Consider the following 18,598-nt stretch of genomic DNA (forward strand, 5'->3'; position numbering starts at 1 on the left):
ATTATGGGCGTTTGGACAGGCTCGTCTCCCGGAAGTTGTTTGACTTAGTGGCGCTTTTATGCCGTTCTTTTACTCGAGGTAAGTATGTTTACTTTTAAGTTGGAACGTGTTAAAGCGTATGATACATTTGTTTTATGCTCGTTTTCAATATGGCGTTCATTAGAGTGATCTACAGTGTATACGCGTGTCATTTCTTTTGACCACTTTTGGCGCCTTATGAAAGCTTGTGTGTTTATGACGCATCCACCTGTTTATTTTCTACACTGCTTGTACTCATTAGGGTCTCTGGTCGGACTTGCTGAAGCAAGTTGGCATTTGGACGAGAGGCGTCGTACACTTTGAACTGTTTGTCAATTTATCAATCGCAGAACAACATTCGCACCAATGGACAATTTAGTTTTTAATCACACTGTTGCATGCATGATTTTGGAATGTCGTAGTATCCACAAGCACGTGAGAATATTCGAACTTGCAAAGAATCAAACCCCGAACTGAGGCGTGCATTGTCTTTAACAGTGTGGCGGTTCGGTGAATGTACAAGACAAGCTCATGGTTCCTCAGGCTATGGTCCAGGTGACCCAAGCCTGGCTGCAGTCCTTCTGGCATGTCCGGGTGTCTTTTGCCTGGCTGGAAGCCTGTGTGGAGTGGCTACAGGAAGAGGCAGTGGGTGTGGGCAGGCTGTCGCAGCAGCAAATTAACCAACAGGTGTGTAGGAATGTGTTACATTGGCAATTATTAAGCAATACTGCAGACATTCAATCTTTATGCATTTTAATAACCGATTAACCTGTTTATTAGTCGATGAATTGGATAAATAAAAACAATCCGTCCCTTTATTCAATAACAGAACATTATTTCAAATTAGCAGCACATAAAATGCACCAACATGAATTTATCATGTTTCAAGTTACTGATTTGTTTCGTAATATGTCATAAAATGTGCAAAAATGTTGATCGTTGTTTTCCCAAGTAAAAGCAGATGTTTGCAAATGTTTTATGGTGTTTCAACTCAAAATATATTTAGTCCGATTTCATGGAAGACTCGAGAAATCTGAGAATAGATCACGTTGAGAGGCTGAAATTCAAAACATTTGGACAATTCAGGGTTCCAAAAAACGGGTGGATTTTGCTACATTTCTCATATTCTACATGTTTGTAATATTAATCAGAATACTGTGTTTAGACTAGTGATGCTACATAGAACATATTGTAATGAAAGGTTTTGTGTTGACTTCACATTTGAATATTCAGTTAGATTCACATGCTACAGTTGAGGTTTCAAAACAGAAATTACAGAACTACTACAATACAGTAGTAGGATTTCTGTATTTACCACCAGCCTGTAACTACAAAAAAGCCCACCATTCCTTCTTACATTAGGTGTTTGACCAGTGGCTCTTGACTGACCTGAAGGACTTAGACTGCCCAGTTCTGCCTGAGGGACTGGCTCAAGTCCACAAGACTCAGCTCAGCGGTACTTTCTGTGTACAGGTACAAACTATCCTGGTCACTTATTTATGAAAGTATGCGTCATTTCATCAGACCAAGAATAGGGGACATTAATTAGGATTTGTGAGAATTAAATGCGAAAGAAACACCAGCAGCACATAACCCTAACCCGCTTCAATTTACGGTACAGTGGAACACACCTAAGCTCGTACAATTTGGAACTTAACCACATATCAGTATTTTTAGGGACTCACCTTTGCATTAGCCTGTGTCATTTAAGAGGGCTTTTGGTTGTTGTTTTTGGCCTGTAATATTTCATGTTTTCTATTTTTACACATTCATGACCATCACGTATGCCAACATGTTACCCATTTTCTGTTTAGTTAATAAAGGGTCATTTCTATTTCCATTATTTCCTACGGGAATGCAGACAAAAGAACAGTTTGTGTTTGACCATAGAAGATCCCATGTATTGTATTGTATTGTATTTGTGTGTAGCATCTGTTTGGCCACAGGCGGCAGTCTTAGATGTCACAATTTTTGAGGGCAATACTGAGTCACTCAGCAGGCAAAAATAAAAGCAGCACGGAAAAGACAGTTCGCCGAGCTGGAGCTTTCCTCTCTGTTGTAGGTTGACTCATTACTGGACATCAGTCAGCCTGCTTATGGTCAGCTGCAGCAATGGAGGGGCACAGATTGCGCCAATGATGACGTTTCAGTTGTCACACAGTACACTCAGAGGCCATGGGAGGCCAGACCCACACGTATGCTCCTGCTGCAGGTTCGTGGGCCATTTATGATGTGGACGGCCCCTTAAAATCGATCGATTTTGATGATTGTCATCTTTGTTGCAGGTGACAGATGGTGTCCAGAGCCTGGAGGCCATGGAGTATCGGATGATACCTACACTGAGCCCAGCTCTTAGGTGAAGTACCACACACACGAGACAAGAAAGAAACACAAATGATGGTTCCTATTTTCAACCTCTAGGCCTGGCGTGAAGCTGCAGCTGCAAGGGCAGATGATCTGCAGACTCGGAATGCTTTTGTTGGGACCGGACAATGTGAAGGTCTTGGGTGGGGAAGTGGAGGACTTGGCCGAACGCAACAACCAGGTTGGTTTTCTCAAATGTGGAAAAAAATCAAAGGTAGTTTTTTTTTTAGTAATACATTCACTGTTCTGACAGGGAAGAGTTCTATGCCGGGCATTGGGACTACCCGAAGAGCAGCAGCAGGAAGAGGAAGTCATGGGAGAAGCTCCACCATCACACCGAGGTAAGAACCTATATGGCAGGGGTCTGCAACCTGCAGCTCTTGAGCCACTCCTCTCTAGTGTGGATCTTAAAAAAAAAAAAAAAAAATTGTATAAATTAATATATTTTTAGCATATTTATTTATATGTTTTAGATAAAATATTCTTTAAATGTATTAATCATTAATTAAATATTAAAAAATGTCAGTCCAAAATTTTAAGTTGTCAGAAAATAAGTAGATGAAAAAGTTTTAAAAATTGCCTAAAAATGTTCAAAAAGTGATGATAGAATGTCCAAAAAGGAAGAAGAAAAGCAGAAAAATACCATAAAATGTCCATGAAATTGCCAAAATTGTCAGAGAATTGAATAATATAGGCAGAAAGGAAAATGTTCAAAAAGTAACCATAAAATGTCCAAAAACAAAAGAAGAAAGGCTGAAAATTTCCAATTAAATGTTTGGTTTCGCAAAAATCAGAGACGTGATTAAAAAAAGAAGAAGCAGAAAACAAAATGTTCAAAAAGTAACAAAAAAATGTCAAAAAACAAAAAAAGAAATAAAAACAAATGTTGAAAAAAGTGCCAAAAATGTCAGAAATTTGATAGCATAAATATATATATTTAAATACTTTATATGTTCATAAAATTACCAAAAATGTCAGAAATTTGTCATAAAGGCAGAAAAGTCTTAAAATCTATGAAAAGGGAAGTAGGAAAAATTACAAAAAGGGTAGAAGAAAATGAATTGGATGCTGCATAAATTGGTATTGTGATTCAGCTCTAATTAGCTCTTGGGCCCTCAGTACATTAGACTAACACTAACACTCTGTTTTGGTCATCACAATGTTCAAATGTCTTGTGGCGGCAGACAGATTTTTTTTGTTTGTTTGTTATTTATCTTGTTTGCCGACCCCTGCTCTATGGTATCTTGTTTTAACTTGATTATGTGCTACCTATATCACTCACGCTACCGAAACTCTTTAGTTGGTGCCGCAAACCAGGGAGGGCAGGACATAGAGCTAGATGACCTAGAGCTGCTGGCAGGTGTGGAGCAGGCCCAGGAGGAGGAGGAGCACCAGGAGGTGGTGGCGAGGCTTCCGGTCACTCCTGTCCAAGACAGTGGCTATAGGACGCTCAGCCAGTTTTCTACATTGTCTTCTAGAAGCTCCACCGTCAGCAACCTGAATGCCTCATCCAGCAGGTGGGTGGTTGTCACTGACATTTTGTCACAAAAACTCCTCAGCTCGGTCGTAATCGCCATGACATTTTAGATTTAAGCCTGCTTGTCATCATTTATTGCTCTGGTTTTGAACAAAGACGCCGCACGTCAAGCAAAAAAAAAAAAATGGGCTGCTTCTGTCAGGATATGTGTTTTTTATTTCCGCGTTGTAGACTGTTGGGAAATTGGAATTTATTCTACTTGGAATAAAATATGCCAAATGAGCACATTAGTTCCTCTATTTATCTGCCTCAAAACTCTTCGCAGATAATTATTTCAAGTTAGCCTAATTAAGTAAAAATAGTTATTTTGGGTTTATTTTTTAAATTTAGCCCCCAAAGCCAGTTTCACCTCGCAACATGAAGTTTGGTTGGCATGTCTGTCATGGGTAGAAAAAAAAAACACACCTGAAAAGATAAGACATCCATTTTGAACTGAATTCCAGGCCTCGTACTTTGATGAATCAACAGGGAATTCATCCAAAAGAAACAGCCGCAACCAACCCATCTAGGCAGATGGGTGACTATAAATAGCGAAGCTTTATATAATACCTACACCTACTAATGTGGGTGGAGCATAGCGTTAAATGACAATTTTGAAGATTTGCCACGAAATTAGGGCCAGTTCATCACTGCTGGCAGCTTTAATTATTATTTACTTTTGTGTTGTGGCTGCATGCCCTATGTTGACACTTACGGGTTGTGTCAAATGTAAACAGTGATATCAGCACTTGAGCATGCATTAAGATTAATTAAATACTACGTGGTTACTTAGACATGCAGTGTAAATCCATCTTTTTAGTTCATTATGACCTTCTCTCCTAGAAGTGAAGCCTCAATGCGCTCCAGTGTAAGCAGAGTCAATTCATTCCCAAATGGTCACCGTGGTAACGAGCAAGAGGAGTCCGACCTCGTCGAACCCTCGCCTTCCCGGCAAGACCCCGCGGAGCACGATGTCTACGTTGACGATTTTCCAGACCAGGATTTTGTGGATCTCGCGCTGGACGATTTGGACGCCGCGGCCTTTGAGGGAGGTGCTCAGTACACCTTTCCCTCATTTCCTCTGCGTGAACCTTCCGTGGAACCGGTCGGGGGTGACGTCATGGAGGATATGGACTATTTACCTGCGGGCATTGAATTCGATGAGGAGAGCGTACAAGCTGCAGAGTCCAGCCAGTTACCTGGAAATGAAATAGTTCGGAAAGAGAGTGTACTTCATGGTGGGAGTCCCACCTCAGAACCATTGGGTGACATCACCCTCACCTCTCCCCCCTTTACGTACCTGTGTCTGCTAGAAGAAATCCCCGCACCCACCTGCATAACAATCAAAGCCTTCATCGTCACGCTCCTGGGCAAACTAAGCGCCAGTGACGGCCTGTGGCGAATCCGCGCCACGCTGTCGGACGGGAGCGGCTACCTGGACGCCGAGCTGTCCGACCGGGTCCTGACGGGCCTGCTGGGCTTCACTGTGGCCGAGAAGGGGGCGATGAGGCGTGACCCGGCCCGAAGGTCCCAGCTGGATGCCGGCATGAGGCGTTGTCAGGAGAAGCTGGTGGACATGTGCTGCCTCATGACGGTGGAGGTGGGCGGCGGGGGCAGCGGAGCGGTGGTGACCCAGGCCGAGCCTGTCACCGAGGGGGTCTGCCGTGAGCTGGAGCACAGGGTGCGAGACAGGAAATGAGACTGGGAGCAGGGCGGTAATGAGAACATAGACATTTAACATGAGCAGAGGTCTTTTAATGAGACTTAGGTGTTTTTTGTTCCCCTTTTTGCGAAATGACTGCAATCAAGCCACCCTTCTGCTTCCGATCTGGAGGAGACAACGTGTGAATCCGTGTTGCAATGGATCCCATCTGCCGCAAGCGAATATCACATGTTGTCATTAGAGGAGGATTTCATTCATTTATTCACGGAACTATTTCCCCCATGCAATGTCCTTCATTATGCCATGTGCATTAAAACGTCAAATTTCTACTAAATGCTGAATTGTAAGGCATATTTTTTAACTGTAATGAGAAGAGTGCGGCAGAGGACCCGAGTTTCAATTCAAAATTGCTGTAATGAATTGCCGGCTTTGCATTCATTCATTACATCCATTACGTCTGGCTGGTGAAATGATTGAATATGCAAGGGCAGTGCAGGTCTTCAATAAAGTCGCCCCAGGGGAGCAAATAAGAGGAAAGGAAAATGAGGAAGAGCTCATGGTTTTTGATTATTTCTTGTCATTACAGCGCTCCTCGGTTTTGATCCTAATGAGTGAATGCGCGACGCAAACTGTTGTTGACGCTTTCATATTAACTGTGTACAATTGTTTGAAAAGTGTTTTGGTTGTGTACATTTGACTTTTTTTTTGTTTCTAATAAACCTCCAATGATTCTTCAAGATAAGACAAACGTTTCAAGGTTTGATTAAATGCCATAGAAAGCAAATGCTATAAATGAAAGCAGGAGATAAAAATCATCATTTGTTTCTTATCAGCCATCGCACAAGAGCTTGTTGCTGTTTGTCCACAAACTTAATCCAAGATCAAATGAATTCAATTTAAGGTTTGGTATGCTGCAATGTTCCTCCACCTTTTAATGGGATTGGATGGTGGATGAAATGTATTTGATGCAACATTAAACATGCGTTGAAGGTACAGTACGATATGGCACATTTGGTACGGATGTGCAATCCAATGACTGCCATGAAAATACATGATATCAAAACTCTTGTAATTGTTATTCATGAATATATCCCATTAAGAAGCTGCTCGAGCATTTACCAAAGCGAATGATGACCTTTTAAAGATCATATAGCTTATTTAATATTTATAACACGTTCATGTAGAAAGAACTCCCGAACTCCCAAGTTTTGTTCCGCCCTACACGGTTAAGACAAAAGAGTCAAGTAACTCTGGTAATAGTTCATATTTTCTGCAATACTGCCATGCACACAAAAACACCAATGGTTTATGCAACATAAAGTGAATCCAATGTCCCTAACAGTTTGAGTCTCTTGGAGATGTGCATTTCTTTAAAAAAATTAAATAAAAATACATTAAGAAAAATCTCAGAATGTTACTGTTAAAAATATTGTGACAGTTGCATTTTCATAATAAAGTAGAATTATTACAATAATAAGATTGAAAGTATAACACATGTATTATGTACAAGTCAATGCATATTTTTTACAAATAAGTGAAAATGATGAAAAAGATGCTGCAATTTTATGAGAATACAGAAAATAAACACTATATGCTACAATTCATAAAGAGGATACAAATATTTAAAGAATAGATTCCTGTCATCTTACAAACATGTCAAAATATGAGGGGGAAAAGACAACGTTTTGTTATTTGTTAATAAAATAGAAATATCAGGCATGTGATTTTTCCGCTAATTCGCGGAATTCCGCTTTTTTTATCTCCCCCCCAAAAAAAAAATCAGATTTCGTCTCTCTACAGCATTCCGTTTTAGTGTTTCCGCAACTGAAATGAAACCGATCTTGCGATTGGCGGAAGTCTCCGTGTTGACCAATAAGAGCGCTTGTTATAAAGGCATAGGCGTATGCCATTGTTTGTTGACCAATAAACGCGCGTGTTATAAAGGCATTGGAGTATGCCATTGTTCATTTCTCAGACGTTTTTGCGGGGTGTTTAAAGAAATGTCCGTGATCGAACGCAAAGATGCTCCGCGAGTTAAGGAAATTGACAAGATCGTAAAAAACAAGTTTCGATGGGACCGGTTAGAGAAGGATATATCTGCAAATGTCGGAAAGAAGACTGTGACGAATTTGTTCAGTGACTTTATTCGGAAGATCGATCGTGCCGGGAAAGCGCTTTTTGCATTTGGTGCCGTGATACCGTTGACGATGGTGCGAGAGGTTTCAAAGCTCTTGAAAGTCACGCAAAGAGCAAAAAACACGTGAAAGAACTCCAGTCAAAAACAACAAATTATTCCATCGCTGGAAGTTTCGGTGCCCAAACGAAAACTCCAAAACTTTACGGCCTCCATCCCTTATTGACATCACAATCGGAAGCGGTAATCGAGAGACGTGATCCACCCCAACAACCTGTAACAGTTGCTGACAGAGTCGTGAATTTTGAGGTCGGTGGTAAACTTTTCAAATTAATCGAAATCAAATTTTCGAAAATATTATAACGTAATAAAAATGGCCATAAATATTTAACATGGTTAATCATTGACACAAACTCAAATGAATGCTGCATGTTTGCACTTTTCAGCTTTCAATATGTTGACTATCTTGATGTATGCAGTTACAGAGATGATCTTAGTCAATCCGAATGCATGATTGTGTTTTTACCAGAGCTTGCTGCATGAGGTATTTTATGTTTTTGTTATGCATTATGTATTAAATTAAGAATGATTGATTAAATGATTTATTGCATGGTAAATATATATGATGATATTCTCAGTGATAGTTTTTAAAAGCAAAGGCAGTCCAATGTTTTTGAATGTGACTGATTTTGAGTTGACTAAAACTGCAATTTTATATGGGATAGTTCAATATACATTGAAAATGTATGCTGTTGTTTCGTCTATTTCTTTGTCATCTGAGTGCATTGAAAGTACTCAAAAACACGGAAAACCCATGAGCTCTGGACCTAGCTGAGTGCCCGCGGCCCCCAGACCCCCGGCTAAATTTTCAGATAATTTCACTTTGGTCAAATCACATGCCTGAAATATGCATCTAATGTCATGGTTTTACAAAAATTCTTCGGAGAAAATCTGAACATTTTTGTGCATAATTTAACATGGGGGGAGGAAAGCCTCAACGGCACAGGATTATAATTTGTTATTGTATTACAAATATTTACTTGTTCAAATCAAACTGCTGTGGTAATAAATAGTAGAATAAAATTATACTATTAAGACAAAAATCAAATTGGGAAGTCTTCTATTGATTAACAATGTATGATCGAAGACTATTTTAGGTTACACATAAAAATGCATGCATAGGCCTGCCCAATGAATTGTGTGTATTGAATGTATGTACAGTCCTGTAGCCTACATGTAGTGTGCTGTGCTGTACTGCTGTGGGGACTTCCATTCATGTCGTTAGTCTTGCTTCATTAGGAGCTAATCAGGTTGAGCGTCTAAATGCAGACCCAACCATGCATGTTAATAGCCTGTTTTGTGCTAATGAGCATGGGTGGGGCCTAATGGCAGACGCAGGCAAATTCACTAAAGAAACGAGGGGAGGAGGGGTTGCCTGTGATATGTATGCTATGCATGATGTCCGACTCTCCGGCGTCGGATTGGTGTAGCTAGGCCTTTAGGCCCGGAAACCAGACCCCCAGATCCAGGTCTGGTTCCAGAGGGAGCCCAAGTGACCATGTTTCATCATAAGGGGGTCTGTCAGCTGTGCTTTGTCTGGTCCCCTGACCTGTTTGCCATGGGCGACCCTTCAAGGGGGCATAAAGCCTCAGAGAATTTAGCTCCAATCATTGACAATCTTGGCAGCAGCATTCTACTCTGTGGTGTGTGAAATTTAGAATAAATATTTGTTTTCACGTTACAGGCACCTTTGTAGGATTTCCTTTTTGAATATTTCCTATACATTGTGCTTTCTAGATCATATACTTTAAAAAGAGTCATAGCCAACTGCCCCATCATGCCTGAATGCTATAAAATGATGAGACCTTATTGAACAATGTAACCAATGGTCAGTTTCCTTCAAAAACACATTGCATGCGCCACATATTTGAAGAGAGGCATTGGCGGAAGCGCTCGTCCGTCCCTAATAGCTTTCCATTTGCGATATTATTTACGTGATTACGTCAGCTGCCCACTCGTGTCAGGCCGGAGATAAAATACACGCTCGTTCCGCTTTTTAGTTTGAATGAATCTTTCCCAATTGCAAATAGCATAAAGCAGAGATGCTTCATGGGGTAGGGGAGGGGGTGGAGCACATATGGGAAGAGAGCACTGTGCTAATTTCTCCTAATGGCCCCAATGCAGCTGCACTGTACTGCTTCCATCATCAAGGTAAAAAGCACAGGAACAATCCTGCCGAAAAGAAAAAAAAAACCTCTATGCTCGAGCAGCTGTAATTTTCTTTGCCCTATTACATTTAGTAATGAAAAATCCTTTCTGATGGCTCAAGCTCTCTTTTAGGGGCCCACATCCAAATGTGGCAGAGGCTTGAGGATGTGAGTCATTAAAAGGAAAAGGAAAATATATGAGGAAATTGAACTTAAACTATATGAAAGTTTGCCTTTTTGTTTGTCTCATCTGGTTGGAGTAGATTCTTTGTGTGTGTGTGTGTGTGCTTTGAAAAAGGAATGGACTAAGGACCATTTTTGGCCCTTAATGGAGTTTGCTTTTAAGTTTTCCTACTAGTGCTTTTAGAGTCCATTAAAAATAAAGTAATAGTTATCGTCTTATATATTGATTGTGACACAGCACTTGCAGAAATAAAAAGGACAAAGTTATTGCAGTTATTTTTTTTCTCTTTGATACAACATCCAGAAATGACGATAAAACAATGTACTGTAGCAAATAAACTCAAAGTATGACGCAAAGCAATTAGAGGTGATACACGAATGTAAGTAATTTGCATTAGTCCAACAGCTTCAAAGTGGGAATTTTCCAACAGTATAGTTTTAATATTATGAGAAAAGGCACAATTTTAATAGAATAGAACAATAAATATTTAGAATTTTATGAAGAAGAAAACTGTTTATACTAGACGAAATTATAAATATTAAGAAAAATATGTTGTTGTTTTAAATGTTATGGTTGAAAAGGGGATGTTAAATTCCTAATATTACCATCAAATGTTATTTTACGAGAAAACCTTTTGATTTTATTGTCATGAAGTCATAATTTTATAGGCAAAAAGTATTTTTAAAAATCACTTTAGACTTTTTTTTTTAACACTAATGTACTGAACAGAATTAAGTAATTTTATTTTTTTAGTCAAAGAAAATCTAACTTTACAAGAATGAAATTGAAATATAATTATTGATTTCTTATTAGAGTAACACAAGTCAGATTTCCAGGAAAAAGGTGGGAACAAAAACACATCTTAATCAGAATGAAGAAAAAGGTCATCATTTAACTACATTTAAAGAACCTGTAAAACAAATTCCTACATTTGTTTCTGTATAATAATAAAGTAGTAGCATTACATGTAAAAAGTCTTAATTTTATACATAAAAACAAAGTCAGCTTTTCAAGATAAATTTTAATTTCATTTCATTTGATAAAAGTTGAAACATTACCAGGAAAACAAAGGTGCAAGAGAAAAATATTTTGGGAGAAAATATATTTAAAATGCATAACGTTGTAATATTATGAGAAAACTGTTACATTTATATCCATGTCAGAATATTATTATTATGTAAACAAAAAATTATAAATAAAAATTTAAATATAATTTTATGATAATAAAGTAATAATGTTACATAATTTAAAAAAAATCTCATTTATATATATTTAGATGCTTAAGAGAATTTTATTTCATGAAAATACAATTGCATAGAAATAAGTTCTTCAAAAGTAAATATAATTTTGTCTTTGCTGTAAAGAAACACCACCTTTTTCCTTTAATGTTTGATATATTTTTTCCCCTTGTGAGTGTGGTCCTGGTATAAAAGCCGTAAGGATTTGCAAAAATGTAACTTTTGGGCAATTAAGGAGAGACAATTAATCCCGTGAACTTTCAGCAAAGGCTCAGGTGAGTAATCATTAACAAGGATTTAATAGAAAAGCCCATTATGGCTCCACAGGGCAACTTTGAAAGAATGCCGACAAGCGATTGACAAGCCCACAATGCAACGGGCCGCTCCCGCCGTGGCGTGCTCATATACTACCAAGTCATTACTACCATTTGAATACAAGCGCACTGGAGCAGCCAAACAGTCATTGAAAGAGACGAGCGCGAGGGAGAGCATGTAAAGAGACCAATGAGTGATTTTTATGACAAGGAAGAGAATGGCTCGCTCCCCCACTTGTCCTTTTTTTCCTCTCTCTTCCGCCGAGACGAGGCTGCCTGACAAGCTGGTCATTAGGAAGGTAATTTGACAAGCTGTGCAGAGTGCTTTTCTTTCTTACACCTCTCCAACATCACCACCTCTTGTTTCCTGCCTTTACTTATTATTGTTATTATTAAGCACCAGAAAAGAAATCGGAAGGTGGACAAAAATGTTTCAGGGGCATGTGGACATATTCTCTCACCCTGCATGAGCCTGTTGCAAACAACTTATTCCATAACTTGGCCAAAATGGTAAAAAAAAAAAAAAAGCGCATTTGGTCAAGTTTTGCACTCCAAAAACAATTGCTGTATCGTACGACACATAAAACAATTTAAAATGGTTTGCAAACGATGTAAGCTATTGCCAATTTGACAAAAACATTTCACTAAGATTGCCGACATGCAACATGGCCGACATATTGTGCTCAAAACACTTTACTTTGCCCAGCAAATGCTCACAAGAACTCTCACCTTTAATTGAGGAAAAGTATTCAGTCCTGATGCTTTACATTCCGCAAATATGGGGACAGTCAAAACACTTCATGTAAAAAAAAAAAACTTAACGTCACTTAATGTTACAAAATTGCACCCAATCGTCACCAAATCATTTGCACACATCAATCTCTGGAAATATCACAACGTTCATCTAACTCTTTTTTTAAGTTTAGTATTTTAAGGGCGCTAAGTGTTTTTCTCTCCATAGAAGAAGCTCTTTGCTATATTAATCTGTGAAAATATTAAAATCATTACGCCCATATTTTGGCTTTTACATTTCTCTTCCTCTCCGTATGCGCTCATTTTAATGTCCGTAAAATGCAGAATATTGAGGCGATTATTTTTGACATTTTGTGAGATTGATGTTTGCATATGTAGATATGTGCATGTGAATTTTGGTGTTGCTTGATTGCAATTATCTGACGTTGAGCAACATCTCTATAGAGATCGAGAGGAACAGATGTCCATTAGATCCAAAATATCGGGGCAGTCCTTCTGATATTTTCAGAGGTTGAAGTGGGCATAGGTAGAAATGGCAACATATATTTTGGTGACAATTGACATCAGTTTTCGGACATTAAGCAACGCTGATTTATTATTATTATTATTATTTTATTTTTTTAACACACATCCATTAAGCGTTTTAGACTGTCCCCAAATATGGTCTCCATGCAAAAACTGCATTCTGACCAAATCAATTATCTATCAATGAGCAATTAGGAAAAGACACAAAAGACACAAAATACCACATTGTTAAATGACATTGGACACTACTATAATTTCAAGGGGGCGTTGGTAGATTATAAACACATGACCAGAACATGATTTACTGTCAATAGCTGCCATGTTTTATTCATTTTGGGAGATTACTGCCGTTGATCTTTTCTCCAGTCACATTTGAGAGCAACCCTATCGTCTTGTTGGTGGCGTCATTTGCGGGGCTCACCTGTTTGTCTCTGCTCGAGTGTGTGTGTGTGTGTGTGTGTATGACTTGATGTTTCCCGCTTGATGAGCCCAGATGCGAAAGGAAAGGTCACACATGCAGGAAACCATCGGGACAAGGAGGCATTAAAACACAAAGAAGGGAATGAAGTCTTCCTGCCACGATGAGATGATCATTGAGGGTTAGTGCAAAACGAGAAACAATGTCCACGTGAGTGCGACGTGACGTGATCACAGACCTGCATTGAAGCGCTGTTTGTTGACTGACACGTTATGCTCAGGGAAGTTGCTTCATTATTAGCAAAAAAAAATAATAATGGTATGACGGGCAGCGTTGTTTGCACAACCAACATCATTTGCACTTCACTCTCAAGTGTCCCTTTTCCTCACTTGTCCTCTTTTTCATCTTATGGGGCCTCAATACTTGTAAACATCTCAAGAGGCTTTTACAACTAAGCTTTGCGAGATTATTTGCTGTGATTCTTATTATAATTAGTATTGGGTCTGACATCAACAGAAGAAAATGACAAGAGATCAACATTTGAGCTTTTATCAAATACAGAACTTAGAAGACAACATTATTCGTAAGAAAACACCCCAGTCTACTTTTTAATCAGGTAACAAGGTTTGAAATCACAGTTTGCGAGGCAACATTTGTATTGTGCATCTCATCAAAAACGCATTGAATAGCAAAACTTTCACAATAGTGACCTGCTTTGATTTTGATGTCTACGCAACAAATGTTCTGAAAATTACACTATTGCAGATCTTATTGTTTGGTTTTAATCAATCGAGACAAGAAAAGAGTTTGCTGCTATACACAATGTGAATTTAAGAAATAAAAACTGTTTATGAAAAAAGAAAACCAATTGTTTGTATTGTTTAATAAAACCTTCAGCTGCCTGGGATTAACCTGCAAAAAAAACAACAACCCCACTCCACAAAACTCCAAAATTACTCCTCAAATGAGTTAATTGATTCGCAAAACTGCTCCGTATAAAGTATTTCGAGCCTTAGAGAGAGGAGGCTCAAAAATGTTGAGACAAACTGTTATTAAATAAAGAAAACTGACATACCTTTACCAGTTTAAAGGCTATTGTTTGGAAAATGAAAGACTCCACTCATGATTCCAAAACATACAAAGGCTAATATTAAACTTAATGTAGGCTGCGTGTAGGCATTTTATCCAGTATGTGGCCTTACGGGTCTCGAGGCTGCAACACAGAACCTTTTGTTGCCAATGAAACCTTGTGAAACTCAAGATTAGTCAAAACTAATATTAGAATATCACAAAAGAAGAATAAATGCTAGTATCGATAGATTATTGAACCCCTGCCTTTCTGCGGTTCACACAATTTCACCTACAGCATTTATATTTTTTCCTGTGAAACCCTATCCTGAGCTGCTAGTTTAAATAATCACCTATTTTCATTGTTTTATTTATTTTTTCCGAAAAGACTCCAATATGGCACAAGAACTTTCAAGCAAGTACTGTATGTAAAGTCAAAGCTCGACCTTGACACTATTAATTTGTAAGTCAAGAGGGAGCCGAGTTTTTTTCTGGGCTAATGGTGAACGTTACAGAAAGATGCATGATTTGACTCCAAAAATGTCAGGAAAAGCCTACTAAAGCATCTGAACTTTACATGAGTCTATGTTTCCCGACCTTACTCAAAATAGGAAAAAATATATTAAATGGATTAGAATACAATAATACCATTAACATACCATTAAAAAAAATCTCCATCCATAGAGAAGACAGATGGTGGCAGATGTGCAGCATGTGCAGCCTATATTGTCTGACTTTGAGTGAGGGCCATTCAAAACACTATATCTGGTAGTAAAACTAAAATTTGTATTATATAGATAAATGGTGAAAAGATCACAGAAACTTGCTATTAATTTCTTGTCATTTAAAAGAAAAATATTTCAAGATATATATCGTTATTGTGATATAAATGATCACAATCAGGATAGAAAATTTGACCCATATCACACACCTCTACTTGTATTATATTGGGAAATATTACCTGTCTAAATGTGATGCTCCACTGTTTGTGTTCAAATGTTGCGTTTAAAACCACGATTGTCAATGCGAACCGTTAGCATGTCAATGTCAAGGCCAAGCTATGTCTTCAATGCACAACGTGCGATTCTTTTTGCTTAGTGTGACAGTAAATGTCAAGTGGGAGTGGCATTAAATATCTTGATGTCTCTTTTTTTTTTTTTAATTACTTGTTCAATCGTTGCTAAACCGGTGCTGTTTGTGAGATAAGTTTATTTGATTTCACTGCCACCATAAATTAGCACGTTCCTATTGTCAAATGATTTTCTAGGGGTAATATCATATTTGTCCAGACCAATGTCACGATTTTATTTATTTATTTATTTTAAATAACGCTGTTGGACCACAAACAAAAATCAATGTCTGGTTACTTTTCATAAAATGTTTATTTCATATCCAAGTCATTTCTGTGACCGCTGTGGGTTTTCTTTCATCAACAGAGGGGTACTGAAATTTTTGTCCACGTGATATATGTTGTATGTGCATGTCATTGTTCATGATCGGTGTTGAAAGACAAATAACTGCACATTGGTATATCATGAATGTGCAGTCACACTGACAAAAGCCACGCTGCATGTCAGTCACCATTGTGGAGTCTTCATAATGGAGCTCTATTAGAATGCAATATCACACTCTGCCTGCTTGTTGGCATGCAACACCAAAGCTTCACATTCTCATGTTTCGAATGTTTGAACATGGGTAATAATATATGAAAACACAAAGCAATTTCAATCTTACATTTTCATTATGCTATTCAAGGGAGGCACAAAAGCAAAATTTGACGCTAATGGTAATAATCCATCAACGGGTCTGTTAGCCAACATGATTGACTTTGCAACAAGGAAACTATATATCAGGGTGTCATCTGCTACCTAATTTGAGACAATTTCAATGCAGCAAGCAGGCTGGTAAGGTAAGGGTGAGAGGAAAAATTAAAGTAACACACTAATTAAATAAAAAAAAATTCTAACGTGCAACAGTAAAACTATAACCTTGCTCAGTATTTGTGAGTTCACAAACTCCCGAGCCTGTTGATTAATCACAGAGCAACATTGTCTTTGGGGGCGGGATATGCAGCTGTGACGAAACCAGGAAAAGCTAACTCCGTAGGAAACAAACTAACCTAACTTGGACGAATGGACGCAGCAATTAATTCTGTTCCCGCAGAAATGCTCACCGTTCCCTTGTTGAATGTTGAACAGTGAGAGGCGCTTTGTATATTTCTAGCTGCTAAAGATGTTAGTGCCTTTCCCCAACGGCGTAAATGAAGACAATTTCATCCGTGGCCATAATTGGTCAAAACAAAGTTAGTTAGACGTGCACAAGACCGCATCGTCCAATCAGCTCAAAGTATTTTACAGAATGTCCCGCCTTTCCCGAGCAAATCACCGGGGAGCAGGAGCAGTCCCACATTGTTATTGTGGAAAACTTCCTTGAGTGAATAAGAATGATTGCCAGGTTAGTAAAACTAACCGAGGATACAAAATGGAAATTTCGAGTGGCAATGTCACGAGAATAAAATTGCAAGAAAAAATTGATAATATTGTAATATTGCGACTTCTTCTCCATAAATCATATCATGAATAATAACATCCACTCATTCATCTTCTTTCACTCATCCGGGTTCAGGTTGAGAAAGCAGCAGCAGTTTAAGCAGGGGAGTCCAGACTGCCCTCTCCCCAGCCACTTTGGTCCACTCTTCAGGGGGATCCCAAGGCGTTCCCAGGCCAACCGGAAGACACGGTCTTTCCAATGTTTCCTAAGTTGTCCCTGAGGCCTCCTTCTAGTGGGATATGCCTGGAACTACCTCACCAGGGAGGCATCCAAACCAGATGCCCGGATGGCACGCTGAAATCTCATATACGGCAACTGCATGCATCTTTAGTCTCGCGTGCAACATTACAAGGTTGATGCAATAAAATACATTACAATAACAACCACTGAAAACATAATTTATTAATGAATATGGTTATGCCGTAATGGTTATGTTAGTTGCATAATTCTTTGATCCTATTATCCTGCAATAACTATACCATTCGATGGATGGTAATTGTAATGGTTATTGACTATATATATATATATATATATATATATATTAGGGGTGTGAATTGCCTAGTACCTAGCGATTAATCCCGATACAAATCTATAAATTGATTATTGCAAAAAAAAACAACTAAAATTTAGAAAATACAAATCAGTAAACTTTTTGTATAAAATTTGTATAAAAATGTATTTATTTATCTGAAAATTCAGGCTTATAACTGAGCCACTGCATTTAACAAACAGGTTGCAGTTTGTTTCATGTTTGAACAGCACTGAAAGAAAAATATTAAGGCTTAATGTTCCATTAATATAACATTCTTCCATGCTTAATGTGTAAATCCTAACTCTAAGTAAGACGTTTTGTTGAATATTCCCATAAAAAAATTGATGTTTAAAAATCGATTCGGCCGCATATCGAATCGATTCGAGAATTGTGTGCTGTAATATCGCGACATATTGCAGAATCAATTTATATATATATATATATATATATACACAGTACACTAGAAATAGTCTGTGTTTATTCTTCCGAAATTTCTCTTGTGATGCTGTATTATGACTTCAATTTCTGCACTGACGATTACTTTTTGCAATATTCCCTCTTTACTCTCATTGCATTCTATTTTTGGTGTGGCCCTAATGCTTCTCATTACTTGGGCCCAATGAATGTATATCAATTACAATGGATAGTGCAATGATACGATATCATGTCTTCCTTTGTGAGTGCACGTCTCCCTCTCACAATACGACGACTTCAGGATGCTTCTTGAGCGAGGCTCTTAGTGGTCAATGGCTGAAACAAAGCGAGCTAATGCAGGTTGTGTATGGAGAAGGTCCTAATGCACCTTCAAGGGCCCTCCACCTGCGTGCTGCGGCGTAGGTCGTCATGGAGATTTGCCTATTTTAGCAACAGGAGATGCTTCCGCTAGAAACCTGTCACAGCCATCAGCGATCTATTGAGCAACTACCAAGGGATGGTGGGTGTAGTGTTCCCTATTGAGGGTGCTGTGCGACATGAGAGAGCCGTGAAAAATTATCCAAGTTCACGTAATTGGTGTGCAAATAATTTATTTACTACAAATATTGTAACTTTGTCTTTCTAGTTTCTATGCAAATTAACCCTTTGTGGTGGCTTGCAGTGGTACTTTTTAATTATT

The 18,598-nt window shown here is 38.4% G+C and overlaps 1 protein-coding gene and 1 long non-coding RNA gene across 3 annotated transcripts; both read left to right on the forward strand.

Moving 5' to 3' along the window:
- Positions 1 to 5: 5 nt before the first annotated feature.
- rmi1 (RMI1, RecQ mediated genome instability 1, homolog (S. cerevisiae)) lies at positions 6 to 6,497 on the forward strand. 2 transcript variants are annotated; one of them, XM_086075424.1, is made up of 9 exons: positions 6 to 78; positions 517 to 705; positions 1,381 to 1,491; positions 2,081 to 2,230; positions 2,304 to 2,374; positions 2,440 to 2,563; positions 2,636 to 2,723; positions 3,683 to 3,899; positions 4,742 to 6,496. In XM_086075424.1, the coding sequence occupies exons 2-9, from the start codon at positions 550 to 552 to the stop codon at positions 5,595 to 5,597; spliced, it is 1,773 nt and encodes a 590-aa protein (XP_085931550.1). In that variant the 5' UTR covers positions 6 to 78; positions 517 to 549; the 3' UTR covers positions 5,598 to 6,496. The 2 variants fall into 2 exon arrangements, with proteins under 2 accessions (XP_085931550.1, XP_085931551.1); XM_086075425.1 differs by lacking the exon at positions 6 to 78 and adding an exon at positions 89 to 345 and having other exon boundaries at positions 4,742 to 6,497.
- A 9,986-nt stretch (positions 6,498 to 16,483) lies between these two features.
- LOC147173738 (uncharacterized) lies at positions 16,484 to 17,336 on the forward strand. The gene is made up of 2 exons (XR_015094940.1): positions 16,484 to 16,856; positions 17,028 to 17,336. It is a non-coding gene; the product is annotated as an uncharacterized LOC147173738 (long non-coding RNA).
- Positions 17,337 to 18,598: the final 1,262 nt, after the last annotated feature.

The sequence above is a fragment of the Leptonotus elevatus genome, chromosome 5 (genome assembly GCF_054856555.1).
Source record: "Leptonotus elevatus isolate MCC_2025b chromosome 5, RoL_Lele_1.0, whole genome shotgun sequence".
In the NCBI taxonomy this organism is placed as follows: Eukaryota; Metazoa; Chordata; class Actinopteri; order Syngnathiformes; family Syngnathidae; genus Leptonotus; species Leptonotus elevatus.

Excerpts from the sequence above, each read along its gene's own strand:
- rmi1 (XM_086075424.1), top strand. The coding sequence starts at position 550 with ATGGTTCCTCAGGCTATGGTCCAGGTGACCCAAGCCTGGCTGCAGTCC. Across the intron at positions 2,375-2,439 it reads ACACTGAGCCCAGCTCTTAG|GCCTGGCGTGAAGCTGCAGC; the intron begins GTGAAGTACCAC and ends TTCAACCTCTAG. Across the intron at positions 2,564-2,635 it reads TGGCCGAACGCAACAACCAG|GGAAGAGTTCTATGCCGGGC; the intron begins GTTGGTTTTCTC and ends CTGTTCTGACAG.